The 27441-nt window shown below is 40.6% G+C and overlaps 1 protein-coding gene and 1 long non-coding RNA gene across 2 annotated transcripts; both read left to right on the top strand.

Moving 5' to 3' along the window:
- Window positions 1–2033: 2033 nt before the first annotated feature.
- On the top strand, window positions 2034–5587 carry LOC124267367. The gene is made up of 4 exons (XM_046702280.1): window positions 2034–2586; window positions 3105–3203; window positions 4745–4849; window positions 5475–5587. The coding sequence occupies exons 1-4, from the start codon at window positions 2034–2036 to the stop codon at window positions 5585–5587; spliced, it is 870 nt and encodes a 289-aa protein (XP_046558236.1).
- A 748-nt stretch (window positions 5588–6335) lies between these two features.
- Window positions 6336–11164, top strand: LOC124267368. The gene is made up of 4 exons (XR_006896011.1): window positions 6336–6413; window positions 9642–9713; window positions 10563–10629; window positions 10904–11164. It is a non-coding gene; the product is annotated as an uncharacterized LOC124267368 (long non-coding RNA).
- The last annotated feature ends 16277 nt before the right edge of the window (window positions 11165–27441 follow it).

The raw sequence follows: 27441 nt of genomic DNA, 5'->3' as shown, positions 1-27441 counted from the left end.
GGGTCATCGGCGTGACGAGCCAACGCTTAAACCACTAGACTATCCCACCGCTCCACATCCTAACAAGGAACAGTGTGATACTACTGCTCGGGGAGTTACGTTAGGTTTATTATAGCTGATATTTCGCTAAATTAGACTTAGTTTCGTCTTTATTATCTGAGGGGCGGTGGGGTAACCTAGTGGTAAAAGCGTTCGCTCGTCACGTCGAAGACCCGGGTTCGAATTCCCACATGGGTACAATGTGTGAAGCTCATTTCTGGTGTCTACCCCCGTGATATTGCTGGAAATTTGCTAAAGGCAGCGTAAAAGTATACTTACTCATTTATTATCTGAACAGAGTAGACTCGTCCTTTATCAGTTCTCTCAGAAGGTGAATTTTATGGATGTCAAATTCTGTAATACGAGGATCATGACGTTTCGGGGTACATATTTACTCCCTCCTCGGGTGTATGAAAGCTAGGAAGCAGGGAGTTAAATATATATGTACATGTGCGAAGACAGTAGTTAATTTGCGCAGATTGGCAAAGGCAATTGATAAATACAAGCCAGGAGCAAATGCAGGTGTAATTGTGTAACATGTCACATGCATATATGTAGCTGTCTACTTCCTACTTTTCATTCACCTGATGAGTATATACTCCGAAACGTCATATTCCTCATATTACAGAAGTTGACTTCCATAAACACTCCTCCTTCGAAATGCCATTGAAAGAGTCGTAAGAGTGAGTGAGTTTAATTTTACGCCGCACTCAGCAATATTCCAGCTATATGGCGGTGGTCTGCAAATAATCGGGTCTGGACCAGAAAATCCAGTGATCAACAGCATAATCATCAATCTACGTAACTGGGTTACGATGATCAAGTCAGCGAGCCTGACCGCCTGATCCCGTTAGTCGCCTCTTACGACCATAGTATTTTTATGGTTATATGCTAGGTTTAAAATGTAAATCTGTGATAGACTAGTTATTTTACTGTCCTTCGGAGACAGGTAAGTATATATAAGCTTGTTTTATTTCATGTATACATTTACAAATTTACAACTTTCATAGTCACGATATGGATGAAATACTGCCGATGTGACTTTTAATTTTAACTCACTCACTCACGCACTCCTCTTACAACAGGCATGGGTTACTGAAGACCAACGGGCTCTTCCAAGGCACTAAATGAATGGACGGATGGATGGATGCCCTGCCCTGTCAGGCACTAGAAGGTAACATGTTTAATCTTTCCGGGTACCATTCGCTACTGGGTGGGGGCGGCGAGGTAGCCTTCTGGTGTCCCCCGCCGCGATGTTGCTGGAATATTGCTACAAGCGGCGTACTCACTCACTCGCTGCGCGGTGAGGAAAGGCAAATCATTTCTTTAGATTACACCTACTTTCCTGTGCATAATTAGAAAAAGGTCATAGAATGATTATAAGCCTTTCGAAGAAAATGTAAACTGAATGATTATGCACACATTTTGGGTTTCACTAACAAATGTTAAAGTTTGTCGTTACAGTGCCGACTTTTGAGATCGCGTTTTCAAGTACTACCAAGAAGAATATTTGGTTGTGTTTTCGAATTTGTTTTGGAATTATAAATGTGTTGAACAAAACATAGGGGATGACATGAAATCAGTTGGTGTAAAGTACATGCATTCCCCACTGCATAATACGGGAAGCGGCCTCCCATCAAATATGCCTATTGTAGGATACACAGTGCTTCAAGTTAACTGGTATTGACATCAGGAAGAACATACTTGGAAACAAAAGCTCATTGTTGCTGGGACTTTACTGCCATGGAGACCAATGAAAGTTAGCAATACGTAGTGTTAAATGAACTTCCTTGTTCTTCAATATTTAGTGAATGTAATTTTGTCATTTGTATGCACTAACTTGATAGCCATGGATGTGAAATGCCTGCTAGTTTATGTCATCATCATGACGACCCAGCAAGTTATCAATGGGCATAAGCTTCGACCTGTGTACAAGAAATTGTCCCGTCTTAAAGATGCAGTCTATGCACATCGGGCGCAATGGAAAAAACGAAATGAAGATTTTTCACAACATCATTGAAAGGAAATTCTTGAACAGAGTTGTACGTGAAACGCTGCCAAATCTCACTGAAAAGAAATTGTTGGACATTTTGAAGTCTGGTGTGCTGGACATCGCCATCGACGACTACAACCAACAAAGGATTAACCGAATGTACCGTCAACATCAACTGATCAAGGTTCACTTGAACTGGACATATCGCCAGTTGGTCGGGGTTATGGCGCTGGTGAGCAAGTCCAATCGAGAATCAAAAGAGCTGACTCGGCAGATCAAGTCTCTGCAGACCAGTGTTAATGGATTCAAAAGTAGTTTCAATGAAATCCGTGAAGAAAATGTTCGTTTGAAACAAACCATGAGTGGGATCGAGAACCAAGTGATGGAATTGTCATCTTGTTTTCCGTCGGATACATCATGTGGTGTGGTCAAGGACAGGAGCACCCGTGTGGTCTCCATCAATACCTGGGACACTGCCCTGACAACTGAGTTCTCTAGTGGATACACAGCAGAGGATGTTGGGCATGATGAATTGCTTTCCACGATTACACCAGGTAGGTGCTCACTGACCTCGCCCCGGACAACCAACACACACACCACCCCAACCCTACCTCCCACAATACTTAGCAACATTTTTGGGGTTACATGCATGTGATAAGGTAGACATTACTGAGTGGACACTCGGATTATAATAGAATCGGATGCTTTAACCACTAGTCTACCCCACCAACCCCGCAGATGTTAAGATAATCATTATTGAGGTGTATACCAAGATGATAAGAGAATCATTATTGACGGGTACATTCCGAGGTTAAGGGATTGAGGAGTACACACGAATGATAAGCACCTCATTACGAACGGGTACACACAGAGTGTAAGTGAATCATTATTAAGACAAACTCGCAGATGAAATAGAATCATTAGTGAGGGTTCACGCAAATGAGAGAATCAGTGTACAGTTATTCCTTCATTGTGCCATTTATTTGCTGTTGGTCGCCTCTTTTGAAATTTGATTTGATCTTGTACATAATACAACGTAGATATGTGTATTCTGCATGTTTCACTCTTACAGAGGTGACGTTAACCCACGAAACGCCTGTTTTGACAACTGAGGCTGAGAAGCAGGACAAAGAGAGCGAGACCTTCTCCATGCGTTCCGGAGAGCATACAGGTTGTGTACCTCATCAATGTTTCGTAATTCGTCCTTGTACAGGAAAGAGACAAACAAATTGACTGGATTGATTTCCCATGTAAACGTATTGTCAACAGCACCGTCATTAATCATATAAAGCATTAAGAACTCATTAATATCAGGGTACTGTGACATTAAATGTTTTTGCTGTTTATGAGTCAAATTAGTGTATTGTGATGGTAACATGGACTGTCCCCCACACACGATGTATTATGATGGTAACAAGCTCTGTGCCAGACACACGATGTATTATGATGGTAACATGGTCTGTGCCAGACACATGATGTATTATGATGGTAACAAGGTCTGTGCCAGACACACGATGTATTATGATGGTAACAAGGTCTGTGCCAGACACACGATGTATTATGATGGTAACAAGGTCTGTGCCAGACACATGATGTATTATGATGGTAACATGGTCTGTGCCAGACACAAGATGTATTATGATGGTAACAAGGTCTGTGCCAGACACATGATGTATTATGAAGGTAACATATGTTCTCTGCCAGACAGACGACGTATTATGATGGTAACAAGGTCTGTGCCAGACACATGATGTATTATGATGGTAACATCGTCTGTGCCAGACACAAGATGTATTATGATGGTAACAAGGTCTGTGCCAGACACATGATGTATTATGAAGGTAACATATGTTCTCTGCCAGACAGACGACGTATTATGATGGTAACATGGTCTGTGCCAGACAGACGACGTATTATGATGGTAACATGGTCTGTCCTAGACAGACGACGTATTATGATGGTAACATGGTCTGTCCCAGACAGACGAAGTATTATGATGGCAACATGGTCTATCCCAGTCATGCGATGTATTATGATGGTAACAAGATCTGTGCCAGTCACATGATGTATTATGATGGTAACATGGTCTGTCTCCGACACATGATGTATTATGATGGTAACATGGTCTGTCTCCGACACATGATGTATTATGATGGTAACAAGGTCTGCCCCATACAGACGACGTATTATGATGGCAACAAGGTCTGTGCCAGACACACGATGTATTATGATGGTAACATTGTCTCTGACAGACAGACGACGTATTATGATGGTAACATTGTCTGCCCCAGTCACGCGATGTATTATGATGGTAACAAGGTCTGTGCCAGACACACGATGTATTATGATGGTAACAAGGTCTGTCCCAGACAGACGACGTATTATGATGGTAACAAGGTCTGTGCCAGACACATGATGTATTATGATGGTAACATGGTCTCTCCCAGTCAACGCTTACCTGGTCTCAGTTCATTTCCTCTGGTGATATAGTCGTCTAAGGCGCCGCAATTCCTGTGAAGAGTTGGGGCCCCTCGTCTCACCCAAAACCCATAATTATGAGTTCGAATTCCGTTTGCCCCGATTATAGTTCTAGCGCTATCAGTACCATGGCGTGGCTCGTGGATTTCACAAAGGGTAAATGTCCTCTCTCATGAAGCCGAGAAACAGTTCAGCTTAGCTCACTCAATCAGTCATGTCTTGAATATGTTTCAGACCCAGCCGTGCACACGTTGACGCCGACAACCGACGTCACGGACAGTTTCGCTGAAGACCTTGAGGATGAAAAACTTATAACGCTGATCCCGAGGCAGAGGTTTGGTAGGTTACTGATTTTGCATCAAAATTCAAACCATATACGTTTTTAAAAGCATTTGAGTGTATCTAAATGTGTACTAGGGATAACAACTGCTCTTCGATTCACATATGGAGTCCGGTAGCGAGAGAGAATGCCCTTACGTGTGTATATCAATATGAACGCTGCACTATGAGTGAGTGAGTGAGTTATGATTAAACGTCACATCGGCAATATTTCAGGCATATCGTGACCGCTGCACTATGAAACTGAGTAAGTGAGTTAATATTTAACGTCACATCGGCAATATTTCAGCCATATCGTGACGAGAACATGTTTGACATGGAAATGGAATATATGTTAAAAAAACTGTCGACGAAGGACAGTAAAACAACTAGAATATCACAATTAGAATTAAAACTAGTGTAGAAAGTTAAAACTGATAGCACTATTTGGACAATACAACATAAAAACAGGCTATAGATCGCCAACAACTGAAGGTGGATCACCATACTAAGGACCATGGGGACTAACAGTACCTTTGCTACCTGCATGGACCCTAGTTGGATTTAAAATAAGGATTTGTAGCGTTCTCTCTACATTTTACGAGTATAGGTTCCAGATGTTTATCCTCAACAAGGTATATTACAGTGAACCTGTGTGGACCTGATAGTGTCGAGTTATCCGTAGTTCGAGACAAGCGCAATGTTGGACTAGAAAGACCACAAGGTCTGATTCGGGACTATTCAGTAACAGCAATGTAAAGGAAATACATTGATGGGATGGCATTGACGAGGATCTCAGGATAGGAATCATTGGGTTCTGTTCTCTGATCTATGAATTCATCCAAAATTGAACCGTTATTGTTGAAAATTAACATGTACTGGACAAATACGTGCAGTGATATACATATTATTTCATTATTCATTATTTCAAATATAAAATCAACTGCACTTTCAGAAGGAATTGCTACAGAGAAACGGCGTCTGAGACGAGGTCGTTATCGTCACCGTCGGGCAGAGAAACCACAACATCAAGTAGGACTGTGTTTGGAATGTCTCTTACCAAGCGATACTTATGAGTCAATTATATTCCCGATTCAAATTATGAGTTCAACCTGTGATTACAAACCCGTGCTTAGCTGACAAATCTTAACATTCTCTTGTCATAGACATAACCTGTTTCCAGAATGTAGGCATTTAACTTTGCGACCTGTTTTTTTTTCTGTTGTTCTGTGGGTTAAATATACGACTCTATGTCCGACGTTTCGAAACCATCTTTTAGTAGTTAAATTATTGTAAGAACATTTAATTTAAAACCAAAACTGTTTTGTAACGTAAACAATGAAATCTAAAAAAACACGTGTTGACAAAGTATGGAAATGTCATACAGTACAGTGAGTGAGGTTACCATAAGTTTAAAGCTGTCCCAGATCTAAAATTTAAAAATAATGGGAGAATTGGGAAATAGTAATGATTTAATTTACAGATATCGCTCCGCATCCGTCTTCGTCTTTGACGACGATCACCACAACTTCATCCACTACCCACACAGATCAGGCAGAAAGATCGACGTCTAAAACTCTCGCTGGTATGTATATTTGCATAACCTGGCAGTAAGTTCGTTCGATGGTCCTATGATAAGTCTAGTACTTATAGTATGACCAGAAATTATTGAGAATTTTAGGAATATGTTTAATTGGATTTCTAGTATAAACAACCTTGACCAGCTAAGTGCTTGGTTTCATTCAAGAGAGACAACTCCATTAATCCTTTTTCATTAGTTTTGTGAAGAGTTATACCCTTTGTTTACTTGCTAGCAGACGACATTTTCAGTTATCCTCAGAATGGATTATTTAGAAGAGGGAAGTTGATTTTTAGAGTATTATAACAAGGACATCAGATCAGCTAAAGTGATTTCAAGTGGAACAGGCATCCCTTTGTCCACTGTTTATCGTGTTTTGAAAATATTGCAAATGGATATGGCATTGAGCACCAGGCGGCTTAGGTATTTTTGTTTCAAAAACAAACAAAGGGAGTTTAGAAAACTTAAGGCTGGATTTGATTGATAGAGGTACTGTGGCTGTCTGTAAGGAGACAATTAAAACTGAGCTGCATGCAATGGGTTGGAAGAAAAGTCGAGGAATTCCATCACCGATCATGAAACCTGAACAAAAGGAGCGAAGGTTGAACTGGTGCTTACAACATAGATATTTTAACTGGGACAATGTGATTTTCTCAGATGAAAGATCTGTGTGGCTGTTTACTAATACACTGAAATTCTGGACCAAACAAACTGAAAAACCTTTGTATCAGCGCCCAAAGTACAGTTCGAAATTTAACGTGTGGGGTGGCATATCTGTGTTCGGGGCAACGTCCCTCTGTGTATTTGCAGGGAATATGAACAGTGAGCGGTACACCGATATTCTCGAGGGACATTTACTTCCATCTGCTCACGTGTTCTATGGAAATTTTGGATTTCCCAGCAGGATAACGACCCAAAACATCGTTCAAAGCATTCACAGGCCTGGTTTCGGACCCAAAATATGACATTATTAGATTGGCCAAGCTATAGCCCTGACCTAAATCCAATAGAAAATGTTTGGGGACTTTTGAAGGAAAGTGTCAATAAGAAAATCTGACAAATATTGCTGAAATGAAAGAAGAGGTGGTCCGATATTGGGACAGCATGGACCACGACTTTCTAACTTCTTTGATCAGTAGTATGCCCGCCGCATTGAAGCCTGCATTGCTGCCCATGGTGACTTTGACAAAATACTAACTGTTCACCTGTCTTTGAATCTGTGTTCTGAGTTCTGTTCTGCTAATATTCACATTTAATACGTGAGTAATGAGTGAAAAAAAATATAAAAATGTACAATCTTTAAATTCTCAATAATTTCTGCTTGTACTGTAGTCTAAGGGGTAGTGCGTTAAGCCTATGATCCTGATATCGAATCCCAGAGAGGCCTCTATTATGTATCTTGGTTCCTTAGCACCATACGCGTGCCTGTGAGTTTCCTAAAAGTTACAAACGCCACAGACGCGCATCACTCAATGACTCTCCATGATGAAAGTGAAATGTGTCTACATCAGCGTCAAACTAGACCCGCACTCACATCCCAGCTGGACACAACACATAAAGTCATATCACAGTGTTTTGTTTGTTGTTTAACGCCGCACTCAGCAATATTCCAGCGGCTTGTAAATAATCGAGTCTGGAACAGACAAACCAGTGACAGACATCACAAGCATCGACCTACGCAAATGGGATACGATTACATGCATTAACCAAGTCAGCGAGCCTGACCACCTGATCCCATCAGTCGCCTCTTACGACAAGCATGGGTTACTGAAGACCAATTCTAACCCGGATCTTCAGGGATCTGATATTACAGTCCTGCTCAAAGTGTACGTGATCATTTGGGTAAAATGAAATACAGCATAAAACTTTTATTTGGAGACGTGATGAAGGAAGTCGGAACTAGACATTTCATCACAATGACCGTTCCGGATATGTATGTTGATGTCTGAAAATAGCATGAAGGGTTCGGAATAAGCGCGTGGTGTAAATGATGAAACCCCGGGAGATAATTGGCTGAATGATGTGTAATTTGATAAGGGGATGCTGTTTTCATAGGCTCATTGTTTTCCAACTGTTTGAACATATTGTTTTCATTTACAAATGTACATTATAAGTTGTTCACTGGTCACGAGTGGGGCATGGATTGACGTACCCTCGATGTTTTTTCATGTTTCCCTCGCCCTTCGGACAACGTATTTATCTTACCGAACACCTTAATGTTAATTTTGAATTGTTTGAATCACGGGTACAAATCGTTTTGTAGCCATCGCTAGATTTTGCTGACAAGAAAAACAGATTTAGAGTTATCTCCCTTCCATCGATTTGCATTTGCAAAACATCGGTAATTTCCGTACATCCTACGTGATCATTCAATGTTATTCGAGATAAAAGAATTACCACCACGAAGTACAGAATGAGTTGCCATTAAAAGCGGGGTACATTGAAATGTAACTCGCTTGTAAGCGGGGAACATTGGAAATAATAGAAGAGCGCTCAGCCAATCAGAAAGCGACATTTATGTGTGAGGTAAGATAAGTATGAGTGTCAGTGTGTAGTAACAGTATTACATCAATTATATGAAGGATATACAGAGGAAGAAAATGGCAGTGTTTAGCGTTTGTTCCAGAAAAATAATACTTCAACCAAACTAACTCACATTATGACAACTTCAGCACTGTAAGTCCCCATGGTCCCTAGTATGGTGACCTACCTTCAATGGTTGGCAACCTATAGCCTGTTTTTATGTTGTATTGTCTTCGTAAATAAAACAACCCCAAAACATCTGTGATACTCTAGTTATTTTAGGGTCTGAGTGTTTGACAATTTATATTTATTGTGTATGCAAAACGTTTCACGTCACCATTGGCTGAAATATTGTCGAGGTGACGTTAAACTTTAACCTCACTCACTCACTGACAACTTCAAAATATATTGAACATTAAGACATTGTAGGTTACGTGTTACTTGCAGTAACTGCATGAAAACCCCCTTTCTACCAACTAAGCGATCCATCTCTATCAACTTTACTTGGTGTCGGATCAAATAAAGTTTAAAGTCCCGCAAATGACATGCAAACTGAAGGGGTATTATTATTCGAAATAATTGACAACACGAACAACAATTGTTTGGATGTTAGGATGTTTAAGTACTGCTATACAATGCATTTGCTAGAACTGAAAGATCTATCGAATCCTTATGTCACATTACCTTAATCAAATACAATATCATGTTTAGCAGCGACAGTCGTGACGGAGGCATTGGCAACTCCTGCGGAAGACCGAATGATTTCGACGACTAAAAAGCAAAGTACGTTTTATCAGTAGAAGGGACATTATTTGTAAATGTCAGAGACATTTAAAAGGGTCAATATATCAATGTGGGATACGCTCACCGAAGAAGGATGTAGGAAAACTGGAAAATTTCGAAGGGCGGTTGTTTATGATTCGGTTGATAGGAAGGACACAAGAAATGTATGAAACAGTTTGAATATATCAGATTAGAGGACATTGGGGTATAGGTGAACACCGTGAACCTTCCATCACAGGCAGTCATCGAATAGGAGGCAAAAGAAGCTATTCTGACTGTTTTCTCAAACTACCCCGACCGAATCAGTATTCAGGCCACTGATATTGTGGCGTAAAATAACGGATAAACAGGTCTTAGGCCATTGCTGCGTCGATCACGTGAGTCAGACTTGATATTCAAAATGATACGTTAATAGGCCTGCAAGTGCCCAAAATAAATGAGGTGTGTTCAAAGCCTCATGCAACTCCTTCCAAACAAGTCTTTTGGTCAAGATTACAACCCTGAAGAAATCAGCAAAGATTTGAAATAGTTTTTTTGGGTAGACATGTGGATATATTTCCACATTTGGCGGATGAGTCACAATATTTCCGATTTGGACTTTTACTCTATGTTCTTATACCTATCCTAAATTAACAGTTGACCTGCCGCTGCATGTGTTTGTGACGGGTTACCTTTTTGCAACATCTGTCACTGTTTCATGAGTCATCATAAAGACATGCGTATGATAAAGTCTTAGTTGTACAAGGGACTCTGCTTTTAGTAAAGATATCTTATGGTTATTGAATATGTTTGTAAGATCGCTTGTTATTCAACAAAGTCGTGTTTAATGAAATAATGTTAATATTACAGCCACCACAACAAGACCAGGGGACGCTGTCAGGGACATACTGAGTTTGATCAAGAATTGAGAGGCATGGTAAGATTTTCTCTAACAACTGAAACACTAGTATGCTACAAACCAGTCAAAGTTGAACAGATAAAGTTTTAACATAGTGCCTGGGAGCAGTGGGGCAAACTTGTGGCCATTGGCGCTAGCTGCTCACGTCTAAGAGGAAGTCTATATTTCATACATGGGTGCATTGTGCCAATATCTGAGCTCATCCGCTGTTTGCTTTGTTTCATGTGTCACAAAAAGGATGAAGATGTAGTCACTTTAAAGTATTATACAATTTTCTTTCCGTTTACTTCAGATATTGGAAGTTCGATCATCACTTGCTCAACTGATGTACGGGAGCCACCAGGGACTTTCATGTGTATAGATTTAATTATGATCACCCGAGTCTGAAGAAGGAGGTCTGGGGCGGATGTTCGGTTTTCTTTACCCCTAATTTGTAAAAGTTCTATTCATTTTCTCTCTTCCCTTTCGTTTTGCAATGAGGTGAGGTATTTTGATGGAATGTGTATCGGTATATTTCATAATAAACTCCCTTGCCAAGAACTTCACAATTGAATACATGCCTTGGTATTTGTAGCGAGTATGAAAGAGAATTAAGCCAGCATAATGTCAACCATATCTCGACGGCATGTTAAAGAGGCATTCAAATCAGTGGTTGATAGCATGTGCAATACCCCAAGTCATCGAGTTAAGATGACACGCAGTAACCCATGAAGATGGATTTTAAAATCTGCATCAGAATCTACCCGAGGTTAGGTGTGTGTGTTTGAATAAGTCAGTTATAGCCCCCAATTTTTAAACAACTATAATCATGGCCATTTACGAAGTGCACGACGATTGCACGACGATTAACTATCAGGATGATATGTGTATTCAAACCAACAATTATCAGATATGGTCGAAGGGACGCAACTCAATATATTCGCCCCAAAATAACCACATCATAAACTCTGTCAAAAAGAAACGCAACCCCTGTCCTCAGATATGAAAAATTCGTTTGAATGAAGTTATTGCTTCCAAACTAAATTTTATTCGAATGTATTGAAATGATACACGTAATTAATGAAGATTACCATCCAAACAACTGCATTTGTACGCATAAGTGTATTTTTTTGCTTATTCCGTCACAACGCATGAAATGACCCTCATGGTGACTTCGCACAAAAAACACATGCAAATCATGAAAATGGCAGTTAATGTAGGGGTGTATAAAAGCCCATGTGCTTCCGTATTATATTCATTCATTTGTCGCCGAAAAGCTGTGTTAAAATGCCACGATTGAGTGCTGCCGACCGAAATATCGCCATTGGTCGTGTTCAAAAGCCGGAGAAAGTTTTGGAACTGTTGCACGGCACCTAAATGTTCACAAAACAACGATATCCCGACTTGGGAGCCGCTACAACAACTTCAATTTGACCAACGATCGCCCGAGAAGTGGAAGGCCAAGAATCACGACCCCTTCAAGATCGGTACATCCGGGTCCATCACCTGCGTAATCGGCATGCCCTACCAACCGTGACTGCCACACAAATACCAGGTTTGAGGAGAGTGTCAGCTCAAACGATTAGGAACCGTCTGAAAGAAGCGGGTTTACGTGCCTGTAGACCAGTTGTTGGACCTGTACTACGCCCCTACATCGACGCCGACGACTCAGGTGGTGCAACAACGTAAGGATACGGACTTTACAAAACTGGAGGCGAATCTGGTTTTCTGATGAATCACGTTTTCTTTTGCAACGTCACGACGGAAGACAGCGTCTGTATAGGAGACGTCATAAACGTTTAGCGCCCATCTGCGTCCGACAGGTGGACAGATTTGGCGGAGAAAGCGTCATGGTTTGGGGAACCATCTCATACAACCAGAAATCTGACTTGGTGATCGTTCCAGGGAACCTGACAGCCCAACGTTACATCAACCACGTGTTAGAGCTTCACCTTCTCCCGATTATTGACCAACAGACACAGATTTTTTCAACGGGACAACGCCCGGCCTCATACTGCACGTGCAACAATGAACTTTCTGCAGAATTCCAACGTCAATGTCTTGCCATGACCCTCTAAATCACCAGACCTCAACCCTATTGAACACCTGTGGGATACTCTGGATCGACGCGTACGTCAACGTCAGCCGCCGCTACAGACGCTGCAACAGCTCGCCGTTGCACTGCAGGAGGAGTGGAGAGCCATTCCCCAGGAAAGAATCCGGCGTCTTATCCGTTCTTGTCCAAGGAGATGCCGTGCAGTGATTGCAGCGCGTGGTGCTCATACGAGATACTGAGACAGACGCCCCTGGTGACAAACTGGTGTCTGTGAGATGACTTTTGAAATGACAATTTTAAACATGCCCATCTGGGTTATTATTCTGCCAAATTTCAGACTTCTGTCTTAAATAATAAAAATGCCGTGTCGTCCTAAAACTTCAGATCAAAATCTCTAAAATACAGGGGTTGCGTTTCTTTTTGACAGAGTTTATATACATCACAGTTGAGACATTGTACAATCACCAATACACGACCAGTTTAATAAACTGGCAAATCAAAGAAATGGGAAGTAACGACTAACAGAAGAACACACACTTCGAATGAGTGTAACCGAGTCAATTCGAACAGAGGCGGGCAAAACAAAGGATTAAAAATCACGAATGTTATGAAAAAAAAATCTTTACTAGGTTAGTAACATTCGTCAAAATACTCCAATACTGCCGCACTGAGCACTATCCCAGCTATATGGCGGCGGTCTGTAAATAATCGAATCTGGACCAGACAATCCAGTGATCAACAGTATGAGAGCATCAATCTACGCAACTGGGTTACGATGACCAATTTCAAGTCAGCGAGCCTGACCACCCGGTCCCGTTTGTCGCCTCTTACGACAAGCTTGGGTTACTGAAGACCAATTATAACCCGGTGTAGCAGAATAACCCCCCACCAGATTATACCCCGGGGTAAACTATAGGCTAGCCCAGTCTGTTAAAATGTGACATTTATATTTACAGTGCAGTTGGTCAGTCAATGCAATGGCTGATGTACCCTGCCAGCTTCAGCTTGAAAACTCACACTGATTATGCTTTGTATCTGGAAAATGTATCGGACCATTTCAATGTTGTAACCAGTGTTTAATTGTGTGAGAAGTACGATAAAATTATAGTAGTATCCTTAATTACTTGTTTTCTGTAGGGGTATAATCTGGGCTAGGGTGGTATACTATGGCCTAGTTCAGAATATACCCCGGGTATAAACTAGGCTAGCCAAGATTATACCTGGGGTATAGTCTGGCTAGCCCAGTTTAACCCCGGTATAGTCTGGGACAGGGGTATACTCTGGCCTGTTACACCGGATCTTCACGGGTACCGTTTAAGGAAACGACATAAGACCAAAAGAATACCAAAATGTCAGTGCCTCCACCTGTACGTGCTTAGCATACCATACAGATATATGCTCCAGTCTAACAAAGACGCACTTGACACACGTCTAAACAGTAACCCCTAAGTGGTATTAAGATATTCAGAAAAAATATAGACAAACCGCCTTCTGTACCATTACTCTGGAAAAAGTATATATATTACAATTAAAGGTAACATAGTGTGTTACCATGATCTTTCATCCGTGGCACAAATTGGCCACAATGTTACGATGGTTCGTCCTAAATCCAATAACCACAGCTATAATGTTGTCGATCCGGAGCTTTCTATTGTTCTGTTCAGAAGGACAACGTATCTGGTCTGTGGAATAAACAAGCAGCCAAACTATAGGGTTCCTCCATACATCCATCTGAATCAGAATCGTTCGTCTCGTTTACGTTAAAGATATTCTGTGTTTTTCTGGGGCAATATATCTCAATAAAGACATCTCAATCAAGCAGGCAAGAGACATCGAATTCATCTTAAAATTCTTCATCTGTTCAAGATCACCCAAGCACTTTATATTTAAGCTCGTTGGAGCCTTTCATTTCAACTTGGCACTCTCGGATGATGGGCAGCTGTATTGACCAGCAGTCAAAGTAATGAGATTTCATATCGTAATAGTAGGAGGAAAATGAACAGTGTCTCATCGCATTAACTGATGGTCATCCAGGTTGACCTTGAGTGTGAGCAGAATACAGAAGTGAGACCAACGAACCCCTATGGCGTTGGACGTCGATAGCAAGTGGGAGACCCTATTCAAGGGCATAGCTGACATGTTTTCTTGGTATCTATGGTAAGCCAAGCTTGTCACCACTCACCAGCTCGTGTGGCCTCCATGTAGATAGTATAGTATAGTATAGTACAGTATAGTGATAGTCTTCTGTCTCCGCCTTTAAAGGTGAGCTGAAATGTGGTTTCACGTCGCGATCTTGATTTTGAGACAATGTGCTAGCCTTGTGGTTTAAGTGTTCGCTTGTCTCGCTTAAGACGGGTTCGATTCCCCACATGGGTACAATGTGTGAAGCCCATTTCTAGTGATATTGCTGGAAGTTTGCTAAAAAAGCAGTGTAACACTACACTCAGTCACTCGTTCAAGTTTTTGTGATCATATTGCGATGTGCTCTCACGTGTGAAGACACGACAACAGCCGATTGTATTAGTAGGAGTTAATGCCTGTTTTATAGTGCCGACCCACCTGGGGACCATAAATATAACATGATTACCAGACCGTTTCGATACCCCACATGGGTACAATGTGTGAAGCCCATTTTGTGGTGTTCCCCACCGTAATAGTGCTGGAATATTGCTAAAAGCGGCGTAAACCTAAACTCACTCACTACTCTGGACCGACAAATCCTTTATCACTCGTATGGCGAACTTAAATCTAGATTTTAGAATGACGAACAACCGAACTTTCGCTGTCTGACGGTGAGTGAAAGGGTTAGGTTGTACGCAGCTTTAGTAATATGTCAGCCATATTACACGGCGGGGGACACTAAAAATGGGTACTCATGTTGGGGAATCGAACCGCGCCTTTGGCGTGACAAACGAACGCTTTACCCAGTAGGCTCCCCCACAGCCCCTCGCTATCTGGCAGAGGCGGTCCGGGAGTGTTACTGAAGAACACATCAGTATTTGTAGGCTGTGTGAGAGATCGGGGACGCATAGAAAAACCTCTCGTGTTTACTGTTATCACATAAATCTTGACGAAGTAGGAACAGTGCATTGCATACATAATGTCACTTATAAATAGTGGAGAGAATGGATATGTTCATATTAACATTTTTTCGCCGTGAGGATTTACGAAACCGCGTTGACACAATATTTATACTTTAACACAAATCTAACAGTCGTACAGCTAAAACCGCTTCGCGGAACGGGTCCTAACACAAAGCGGTTCATCCTGTAGAGTTACGTCCCCTTGTCCGAGGTGGTTCTCTGTCGTGTACTCTTCACTGTACCTCACTCACTCACTCACTAACCGCCTCCCTGGTGTAGTGGTTAGAGCGTCCGCCCGGAGAGCGGAAGGTCGCGGGTTCGATCCCCGACCGCGTCATTCCAAAGACGTTAAAATATGGTACTTGTTGGTCCCTGCCTGGCGCTTACCATTAATGGGTACAACGAGGACTGGTCGGCTCGGAGTCAGTATAATGTGTCTGAGTGGGGTATTCATGCTTCACTGCGGCATGGTATCTCAGTGGGCTAGCACTATATAAAACCAGCTTCAGTCTGGGCTAGTACAAGCAGCCGCACATACACATACACACGCATGCACGTCGTCATATGAGCGAAATATTCTCAAACACGACGTTAAACCCAATTCCACCACCACCACTTGCTCACTTGCTGGTAGGATGTGGATAATGTCTTAATATCACATCCAGCCTTTAAATTTTCTTTTATGCTTTATTGGGTAATTAATTTTCAGTAATGCGTGGATGTCAACAAGTTTGGCCATTAGCAACGCAAACACTCTCAAAGCGACCACGAAACTGCCACTTATTCCTAAATTATCCCTACTTCTTCTTAATGAGTTGAAGAGCACATAAACAACGAGAACTTCTCTTTCGGATACACGTGCCAATAACACTTTATGTGTTTTTTTTGTAGCTACAGCGACCACCACCATATAATTTGTAAGATCGGGGACAATTGATATTTGCTCCTGGCGGAAAATAGCCAGACAATCGTTTACGTGATGCTTGAACCATAGATATCTATTTATCGGCGTTCAGCCGTTCGGATAAATCAAATCGAAAGTAACGAATGGTCGGGTATGTGGGGTAATAGTTGTATGTACAAAAATAGTTTGACGAAGTGGATAGTAAGAACAAAAATCCAACTTTAGCGGATAATCGAATGTGGCGACTACCTTGAAAGTCGGATATAACGAATAGGAGATGTAGCGAATAGTCGAACGTAGCTAACAGTCTGATATAGCGAATATTCGGATGTAGCGACTAGTTTACACGTGGAATAGCTCGATAAAGGGAAAGTTAGGATGTAGGACAGTCTGGTGGAGATGGAGATAGTGGCCGTCTGTTATAGTCTCATTGGGACATAGCGAACAACAAATACAAAAGCACTAGTACTTGGCCTGAATGAAGTCTGATCATAGCAGAAGAGTGAGTCAGTTTATATTTATTGTCACAGCGGCAGTATTTCAACCATATCGTGACGGGAATTAATGATTATATCATATATCAATATAATTAGAAATTAAAACCTGTTGACGAAGAACAGTAAAAGTACTAGTGTATCACAGATATCCATTTAAAACTAGTAATTAAATCTAAAAACATTTTAACTATTAATGACAATACAATGTAAAACAGGCTATTGACCGCCAACAACTGAAGGTGAGATAACCATACTAGGGACCATGGGGACTTACGGTATATTTGCTTCCTGCATTGACCTAGCTGGATTTACCATCCCTTCAGCCGTCAGCAGTTTAGACACATTTAGCCATACCATAGTACTGACTGACTGACTGAGTTTAGTTTTACGCCGCTTTTAGCAATATTCCAGCAATATCACGGCGGGGACACCAGAAATGGAGCTTAACACATTGTGCCCATGTGGGGAATCGAACCCGGGTCTTCGGCGTGACGAGCCAACGCTTTAACCACTAGGTTACCCACCGCCCATACCATAGTACAAGAAGGCGTGTGAGTGTGTATTAACATTGCCGCAAATAATATTCAAGTTATATACTTGAAAACCGAGCAACAGAAAAGGAAAATACAATAACCTGTAACATAATGGTGACTACATGAAACTTTGCATTTACACGATTACGCGGCGATATGTGTAACGATGTTCATGCTATCAGTCACTGGGTTGTCGGGACAGTCTCGATCAATGTCTCGATTATTTACAGACCGCCGTCATATTGCTGGACCAATTCTGAGTGCAGCATCAAACAGCAAAGTAACACAAAGTAACACAATGATAACGATACAAATACACTGGCAGCACCTAATGATTCCCTATCATCTTTCAGTGTTGTCACAACCCCTAGTGTACAGTACACAACCCTGTGCGATTAAAAGAACCCACGAATCCTTTGGTATATGACCAGATGGTGGCCACATGTATACGTGCAAACACCCTGTTGCGGGTACAGCAACGTGCAGTAAACTTGGAGAAGGTACTGTGACTTTGTGCCCCAGTCCACCTAGTTGTGGATGAGTACATCGTACGGATGGGAATGCCACAATAACTCGGTGCGCCCTAGTGGCTGCAAGAGTGCTCCTGGGAGATTGATAATATGATGTGCCGTTCAGACTGACATCCAGTGATCGGGGAAATACCAGCGCATTGAGCATGTACTAGTTACGTGGATATGTGCGCTTTATCATATAATAATAATCTTATTTGCTGGCTGATGTTAGCAAGATTGAACTATAAAAAGAAAGCAGGTACAAAAGTATAAATTTACTGCAAACGTTTTAAAACGATAACGTTGTGTCTACTGTAGTTACGATAAAACGTTGTTTTATTCCACATCAGTGGTTTATTGCAATGTTATGGCAACGTTCAGGCAAAAGCAGATTAAACACGTGGGCTACACGACACTGTAAAGTAACTTAGCACAAATTCTCAACACTAATACGTCTCTGATGCCGAAACCGACTGCCGATGGTCCTTTGCTAAAGACATTCATCTCAATTATTTTCTCATTTATGCACATGGAAGAATTCTCTGAAGCATTAAACAATCTCTTGAAGAAAAACCCTTTTTATTTTAGATAAAGATAGGAATGTACAAGAGGTAAACATAACCTTTAAGGTGAACTGCTGGCCAAAAGAAAGAATATATACTATCCAAAATAGGGGAAACGCATAGGCGTTTTGTATTTAAAAATCTATTAATTACCCATTGTAATCGTCAAAATATGTAACAAAAGTATTGATAACATGATTTTACAAATTGCACAAGTAAAACATCGACTTTACCTGAAAATGTTGATTTTGATGAGATTTCTTACAACGATTAGAAAGGCATCGCCACAACGCATTAGCAATCACCTTCCAGTTGAAATTGTGCAGCAGAGCATGCACTGTCTGGCTATAGAAATCCAGATTACTTTCGAAATCGACATTCGTTTTGAAGGAGTTTCAAGGGTCAAATGACTACGCCACGTCGTCTTGACACTGCGCCATTGAAAGAATGCACGCTGGAGATTAACAGTCTTCTGTTGCCAGGCGTCTGAATGTTGGTCTGAGCACGATATCACGGCTTGCACCTTGTTACAACGAAACAGGCATAACAAATGACCGTCCCCGTAGAGGGAAGACCTCGAGTCACCGCTGCAGCCCAAGATCAGTACATCAGGGTACTACATTTGCGTGATCGTACTGCTACGGGTGAGAACACACAGCCAGGGTGCTGGACTTTGGGGATATCCGGTCAAACTGTACGGAACAGGTTGAGAAAGATTGGACTGAGGAGGGACTACTACCCGACGTAGGGACCGTGCTACGTCGTCACCATCGCGCTCAACGTCTCCGTTATCTAAAATTATCCACTTGGTGGTGACATGTCCTTTCTCTAAACTGATGTAAAAATTCATGTACTAAAGTTTATTTGTGGACGGAGTTATACATGTTTGAAAAATACAACATTTTCGCAACAGATTTCTGGGTTATGCGTTTCCTTTTTTGAATAGTATACTTGAAAATTTGGATTTCACCTCAACAAAATATAAACGTTATCAATGGCTACAAAGGCTAAACACAGTCGCTGATACACTGCAATAAAGTAAACGTCCAAGACACCACTTTGATACCCGTATGGAAACAGTTTAATGTGCAAATATGCATTTCTTCTTTGTTTGCAGGCCCCACCAAACAGGTGCATAGTTTATTTTGCCCGACAGTTTATTTTATGAATTCAGACATATCTACGACTCCAAGCTTATATACAGTTGTTTAGGATTTATAAGATAAAAATCAATAACATTGTCCACTTTTCGTAATGCAACACATTAATGAAATGCGCCTTTATTAACTCATAAACTATTTCCTGCCTCTATTTATTATGTTTTAATTTCAGCAACCGATCAGTGAATTGTTTTAAAGATTTACATATAGATAATGTTAAGTGTAAACATGTTTTAATGCTAGACAGGATGCACTTGCTGTTTTCGTAACCCTTGACTTCACTGATTGTGAATCGTCTCAGTGACGTATTGATATACCTCTCACATATTTTGCCCTCGACTCCTAGAAGAATTGGTTTCGTTAGGTATTGAGATTGAGCGCCTCTTGCGGTGACGTTATTTTTAATGCCAGAGCAAACCATCAGGAGTTGATCTACACAGATACCAATCAGTTTACGTGTGTCAGTGTAGCATAATATAATTACCATTGTACCTGAAATATCATCGCTAGTGTAATCTGTACGTTGGAAAGAAGCATATATACACATCAGATAAACCTTTTACATCGGTACGGGTTAATCATAGACATAGCACTGTAATAAACGTTGAAAGGTCACACGTGTCAGCTCAAACATTCTATATAAATCTTACTGACAGTTGAATACTTTCACGTTGGGTGTAGGGAAGGTTTGTTTTGTACGTATATGTTTGTATGAAACCAGGACAAATTGACGCTTGATCACCCGATCCTCTTCAGACGTCTTTGCGGCACGCATAGTACAAAATCATCATTGGCTATTAGATGGCGATATGGTTTATTGTCTGTACTGTTCATCGTCAATGGTCAAGACGACCCCTCAAGTGATTTGTAAAGGAACCTTGAAGATAAGTACAAACATCCACCATACGGTCTGTGACATTCTGCACAGACAAATGTGTTTGACTGTGAGCTACCTTACCGTTGACTACAGACTGAAGCTAAGCTCCAGACTTGTGGTCGAGGTCTCCTTCTCCTTCAAGAAGGCCTAATATGATCAACAAGCAATTTGGTCAAGGGACATTTAATGACACACGTTACAACTGGAGAGAATTGGCAAATTTTTGTCATCGCTCCTCCACTAATAAATCTAGTTACCTTCTTCGCAGTGATTTGAACAACGCTGGAGGGACTCAGTTGATTTGTTGACTGTAAAATTGTGTGATGAAGACCCACACTGATTTAGGTAACTAGGTTAACTCCGGACAGTGTGAGGTGTTGTCATTATGGCTGAGAGCAGGAGTCGGAGGCGAGGGTTGTGTAAAGTGGCAAAGAGAGTTCATTAACACAAAATCTGGTTTACAGTGTGAGGGGGCAATAAACAAAAAGCGGTAGAAGTTTCTACGTACAGGTTGAAGTGTCTTGAATTATTTTCAGTGTGGAAAGACCGGTGCCACTTTGGGCTTTCCTTTTTAATGCCATTACGGTGAAATACTGTTACAATAATTCACTCACTTCACCCCCGCGGAGACCTGGATTTCAGAACTGATCTACCGCATCCCATTCTGGTCGTAAGAGACGACTAACGGGATCGGTGGTGAGTGTCGCTCACCTGGTTGACTGTTGTAATCGCATCCAAAATGCATACCAGAAAATTAATTCTTGCTTAAAAAATACACTTTTATGAGTTTAAATGGTTAAGTTTTTCATTGAAACAATATAATAAAGTTTCAACATATATGAACAACAGAGTTAATTACACTGCCATACACCAAAATAATCAACAACCAGTTATGTCATTTTGGACTAAAGTAACCAATAGTTCCTGGTGACGTTTCCCCATCTTCGGGGCTGAAAAATGAGATATATCTTATGGTATGGTACAATGAGCCTAAAAAGAAACGTATTTTGTTTGCACGTATGTGTTTTTGAGGGATAATGATATAACATTTCACGGGCTATCGCGTTTCCACTGGTGGCTCAGTAAGTCAGAAGTACCATCACTTCGGACATTCCTCCCACATGCTCACATGCTGGTATAAAGGAAATCCTGTTCTGAACGGCATAGAACAAAACTCCCTCACGCATAACATGACAATAATGTAGATTGAAGGTTCAATTATTATGCTTGGAAATAGCTATAAAAACCATCTGCGTTGGTGAGCAAGGTCCTTCATGGCACACATACCAGGCAGTGTTGAAAACACATTTATTGATGTTTCAGACATTCTCTTCCCACAGAGGTTACTCCTGTCATATCTTCCTACATGTTATGTAGGAAGATATGACAGGAGTAACCTAATGTGGGAAAGAATGTTTTCAGATGTATTTTGTTTTAGAATTCCCTCAGCCGGTTTACTATATATGTGCTTCACCAAGTGTTTTGTTTAGTACCCGGTTATTTAATGACTGCATGCCACAACCATGACAATGAATTCATCCTCTTCAAAACTAACCTAATGGATAGTTCATGTTCATCATCGCCTGAAGATGTTTCTCAAGACTTGCCTGCAAGGATCACAAAGCTTGTATCTTAGTTGGGCTCGTTTGTCAGCGGTTCTCTCATATCACAATAGCTGAAGTGATTATGTTCCGACCTCACCTACAGAGTATCTTCAGAATCTACAACATACATTGTCTCAGCACAAAATCTATGTTCAGGTGATAGTAATTGGGAAATCGTAATAAAAATAACACAGGTTTTGTGTTTGTTTCTCACGCGAGACATGGTCCTAAATCTCTCTATGGTCAGCTCAGGCCAAAACGGTAGTTGATGAGAAGACCTCCAAACAATAATAACATGGAGAATGTTCTGTAGATGTCTCGTGTAGTGCTATAGTTATCAGCAAGTGATTATGAAACAGCAGACCTGGAGTTTATTGACTATGTACTTCTATAACTTAAGGTAATGTACTTCTCACAATTCTTTGTAAATTGTTGAAAAGTATTGACGTGTCATATATGCGTAGATGTTTTCTAAACGCACATTTGCAAGAGCAAATCAGGGCCTATATTTTCGAAGCTCTCTTGGCGCTGAGATAATCGTAAAGTGCCATACATCAACATTAACTTATGATTATCTCAGCGCTAAGAGAGCTTCGAAAAATCTAGGTCCAGGAGAACAAAATATTGTATGATTGCTCCGTTACTGAATAAAACGAACAAAAGATCTACACACTAACACTAAAACCCAGGCTGTATATCACGATCTTTACCTTTTCCCAAGAACATTCCCTCCAATAGGGTCGATCATACGCAACCGGCACCCTGAACACCCGGTGTCATAGTATTCCTGAGTGTACGCTCATGAAAGTACGCTCATGAAATGGTCGCAATGCATCCTGACGTTCCGTTGAATATGTGTTTAAGTGTACGTGCAGCTTGTGTACTTACGCGTCTGTGTGACTAAACGATACCATTCCTCAGTTTAATATGGATAGATATTGAAGACACTTTCTAGATCTACTGATTCAAAACCAAACTATCTTGTGTTATCTCCTCCTGTAGTGTTACGTAGGGTAACAGTAAGTGCCATCCTTTAACGTATCTTGGTGTGACGGGACCTTCACTCTCGAGCAGACATAACCACTGCACCACAGATGAAGTCCTGGAGAATTCAATAACAAGAATAAATAACATAATTTTCGTAGGCTTTGGAGGGACCATTATAGAGAATGGAGTTAACCTCTCATGCCCGTCCTGCTGTTTGGAACGAAGCCTTGGGATTGTCTGTATTTTATGCACACTTATGCACCGAATAATATTTTGTGTCGAGACTTTGAATACGTTCCTTCCTTGTTCTAAAGGTAGTTCTGGAAGTAGTTAAATTGTCAGGTCTCCCACAGGCGTCTGTCAAGAAGAGACATAAAACAAAACCCTGGCTACAGGGAATTGACGTCGTTGGTGATCAAATGGCACATATGAATTCTTAACGGTTTTCGCCAGGCCTTTGTCACAAGAGGGCATAAAATCAGTGACTGGGCATAAATAATGCAGAATTGTATATTTTCGGACATCTGAGCTTAATGTCAAAGTACCTCGCTTATGTCTCCAACAGTTTTACTTTCCTCGTCTTTATCTCATAACATTTGCTGTGTTGGCCTCGAGGGTATTAGATTTCACAAAAGTGCAAGCTGCTTCAAGAAATAAAATTGGTAACTGTTAAAAACTATGGCCCTGCAATTATCAATATTTTGTACTTATGTTTTAACGGTGTCGTTAATATTCTAAAATGACTGACCACCACTGATAACTGACAGGAATGAATGGGTGGATTTAGTTTTACGCCGCTTTTAGCAATATTCCAGCAATATCATGACACCAGAAATGGGTTTCACACATTGTACCCATAGGGGGAAATCGAACTCGGGTCTTCGGCGTCACGAGCGAACGCCTTAGCCACTAGGCTAAACACTGCATATATTGTACAGTACAGTGTCACTGGTATTGACCCATCAAAAGATAATTACGGCTTAGTCTAAGATTCGACTTGCACACTGACAAACAAATATGAGCTCGATATGAGATAAAGACCATTAACCTCCTACCAACAGCCAAGAAGATGCATCGTAAAATCAATGTCGATTACAGTCTATTGTGATGGGATAACATGTTACATTAATTTTTTGATTTTGTTCCATGCTTCTACTATATGATTGTTTAATAAATCTACTTCGGTAAATACAGTCATATCTGTGATCTTCGCATTGATTAATTGAATTCCCTGTTCCTCCGTGTGAATTTTCAGATATCAGAGCTTTGTCGTAAAAATCCCAGCGTGTTCTCCTGGTGTATTGCCTTTTCTCGAATGATAATATATGAGAACTGAAACTGAATGAAATTGCTCATAAGCCAAGTATGCATCATTAAAGTTGATGATTGTTGTGATAAGGAAGTCGTCTCGCTGAGAGAGGATTATTCGGGGACCGCCGTAGAGAAAATAATTACATCCTGAGAGAAGATTGTACACTGAAAGATTAACCAAATTCTCTGATATTTCTAAACTACAAAGGATTCGTTTTGAAAGTAGTTTTCAAGTTATATACGTGAAATGTGGAATGGCGTTGAGAACCCTTTAAACTATTTCAAGCGTATAAATATATTGATTGATATTGATATAATGTACGTATCTTTAAAGCCAGCATTTTCATCCTCAGCCTTGCTAATGCACAGCAATGGTTGTTCTCTTTACACATTTATCAGGGCTAAAAGGTCTCAGTAAAAGGTGTTGTTGAGGAACCTTTCTAAATTTGACACATTCTTTAAAGATGATGTCCGCTAAATTCCCAATCTTAACATACAATATATATATCATCGTGGGTTCTTTTGGTGGAGATTTGTTCTTGCATGTGTTTGTGACAAGTCCATTGATGGGGCAATGGTGGTATTCTTTCGCAAACTCCTTGTGTCAATCACTATTTGATAGTAATCTACGAAAAAAGTGCTTCTGATAAAGACGGATTCCAATTGACTGATTATAATTTCTGATAATTATAGAATTATTTTTCCTTTTACAAAACCAAATGTATGATTCCTTGGACTGCAATCCTGGTTAGCACCACACACGTGACTTATCTAGTACCATCTATAGTACTTGTGCCTGTTTCGCTTTCCTTCATCAGTAAGTGGATACGCGTTGATGGGAACACAATCCCGTCCACAGTAACATAATGCACGTTATATATCTGTAGTGCACATATTAAAAGGCCTATTGGTCACAATTACGATTCTGATTCTGCTGTGGCTAAAACTCTGATTGGCAGTAAACATCAAACGACATAACAGCAGGTTTCAACAACGTCGATAAATACCAATGCTATCATATCTTAACACATGCTGGTTTTCCACCAAATCTCTGCTGTTAGAAGCGTTCCGCTTCAAGTTTGTTATAGTGTAATTCCATTAATGATGGAGATAAAGACGTGTTGATGGAATTTTACGACGTTAAATTATAATGTATGTTATACACGTGGCTTAACGATACACGGGTACGTCATCCACCGATACAAGAGTAAATTAGTGTACACCACAAACAGTAAAATCCGTTAGAATTATCCAGCCGTACGGTTTTATGAGTGAGTGAGTGAGTTATTAGTTAACGTCACATCAGCAATATTTCAGCCATATCGTGACGAGAACATTACGGTTTTGTGAATACAGATTTCGACCCATGTATCAAATTGAGAACACCCGGATTAAGAAAAATCCAGATAAATTATTTATTGTTACAAAGTATTGGCTTTTTTCTTTAAAGTGAAGAAGTGAAACGGCTTATCCGACATACCCAACTGTTTATTATGGTTTCAAGTGGGAGTTAATATATTCATGACAACTGCATGTTGAATTTTGTAAAGTCGTTTGTCAGAAACTGGCCACAGAGCGGAAGTGTCTGGACTTTGGGGTTTCAAAATTACAATGTGACGTGTTAATTAGTTATTGTTACAAAGTAAAGCCTTTTATTTTTAGATGCAAAACAAATTTACGGAGTAAGGAATACTTCTTTCGGGAACAGTTATTGCCTTACCCGAACGCAGGCATACAAGTATGACCAGGATTCAACTATATTTTCAACATTAATATGCTTGTTAAAGTTGTTGACAATTTGCATTACCACAAGGAAAGCAAAACCAGAAACCAGCTTAGGGTACTCTCCTTCACGCTGTCACAGTCATGTAGCAAGAACAATCTGAGTATTTTAAGACTTGAATAACTGTTCTCTCAGAACCCTATCTTCAGAGGTCCGAATGCGGTTTTGGTATGGCTGGTGTTCATCATGAGTGCATTTTAATATGTGTATGTGCGGCCAAAGTGTGAAAACATCTAAGATCTAAATCATTTCTTGGCTTAAAACATCATGGCATGGCTGGGGTTCTGTCCCAGATGACGTGAACAATCATACTAATTCATTTACTGACTAGAGGAACCTATATTGAATCGATATTCCATGGGGTCAAGGATCACAGGCAAGGTAATTTAATGAACGTTTGGTGTAATGTTGTGACCCTACATTTAAAAGAGATACACATAAATGGGAAATTTATGGTTATTTAAGTCAGCGTTTGAGGCACAAGCTGTTGTAATAAAAAATTTCATTCCACTCTTTTTCACTTTGTTCTCTACTATTTTCATTAAAACTATTGTCATTCATCACTTATGGATTTATCACATATTATGCTTCCATTGAATCATCTATCCCTACTTGGGAAGTAATATCCGGTTCGATAAAGTCATCTTGCTAAATCTACCCAAAGTGGCCTCTGCGTGTTTGAAATAGCATCATCTATGATTTCGAAAAAATGGCCATTTAATGCAATGCAACAGAACTCTGAAGGACAACTAATTCATTCCTTAAAGTAGAGACGCTCCTTTCCTGAATAACCCCATGCGATTTTTTAAAGTTATTATCGAGTCGTTTGCCTCAGCAATCAGCATCTTCTATGTTATCACTTTTCAATGACATCCGCAATCTGGACCTCTAAACTCCATCATCCATTTCCCTAATCAAATGGAGGTCTTACTGCAAACCAGTCAACAAAACCGTGCTTCAAACTCAATATGTGTCCACAAA

This window comes from Haliotis rubra, unplaced genomic scaffold, assembly GCF_003918875.1.
Source record: "Haliotis rubra isolate DU_JTF1 unplaced genomic scaffold, ASM391887v1 Scf1307, whole genome shotgun sequence".
Classification (NCBI taxonomy): domain Eukaryota; kingdom Metazoa; phylum Mollusca; class Gastropoda; order Lepetellida; family Haliotidae; genus Haliotis; species Haliotis rubra.
The sequence above is the reverse complement of the archived record's forward strand: the minus strand, read 5'-3'. Positions and strand labels throughout refer to the sequence as shown.

Bases quoted from the DNA above. Each gene is read 5' to 3' on its own strand.
- LOC124267367 (XM_046702280.1), top strand. From the start codon at position 2,034: ATGAAGATTTTTCACAACATCATTGAAAGGAAATTCTTGAACAGAGTT. The intron at 2,587-3,104 runs GTAGGTGCTCAC...TCACTCTTACAG, and splicing joins GCTTTCCACGATTACACCAG to AGGTGACGTTAACCCACGAA. The intron at 4,850-5,474 runs GTAGGTTACTGA...GGTATATTACAG, and splicing joins GATCCCGAGGCAGAGGTTTG to TGAACCTGTGTGGACCTGAT.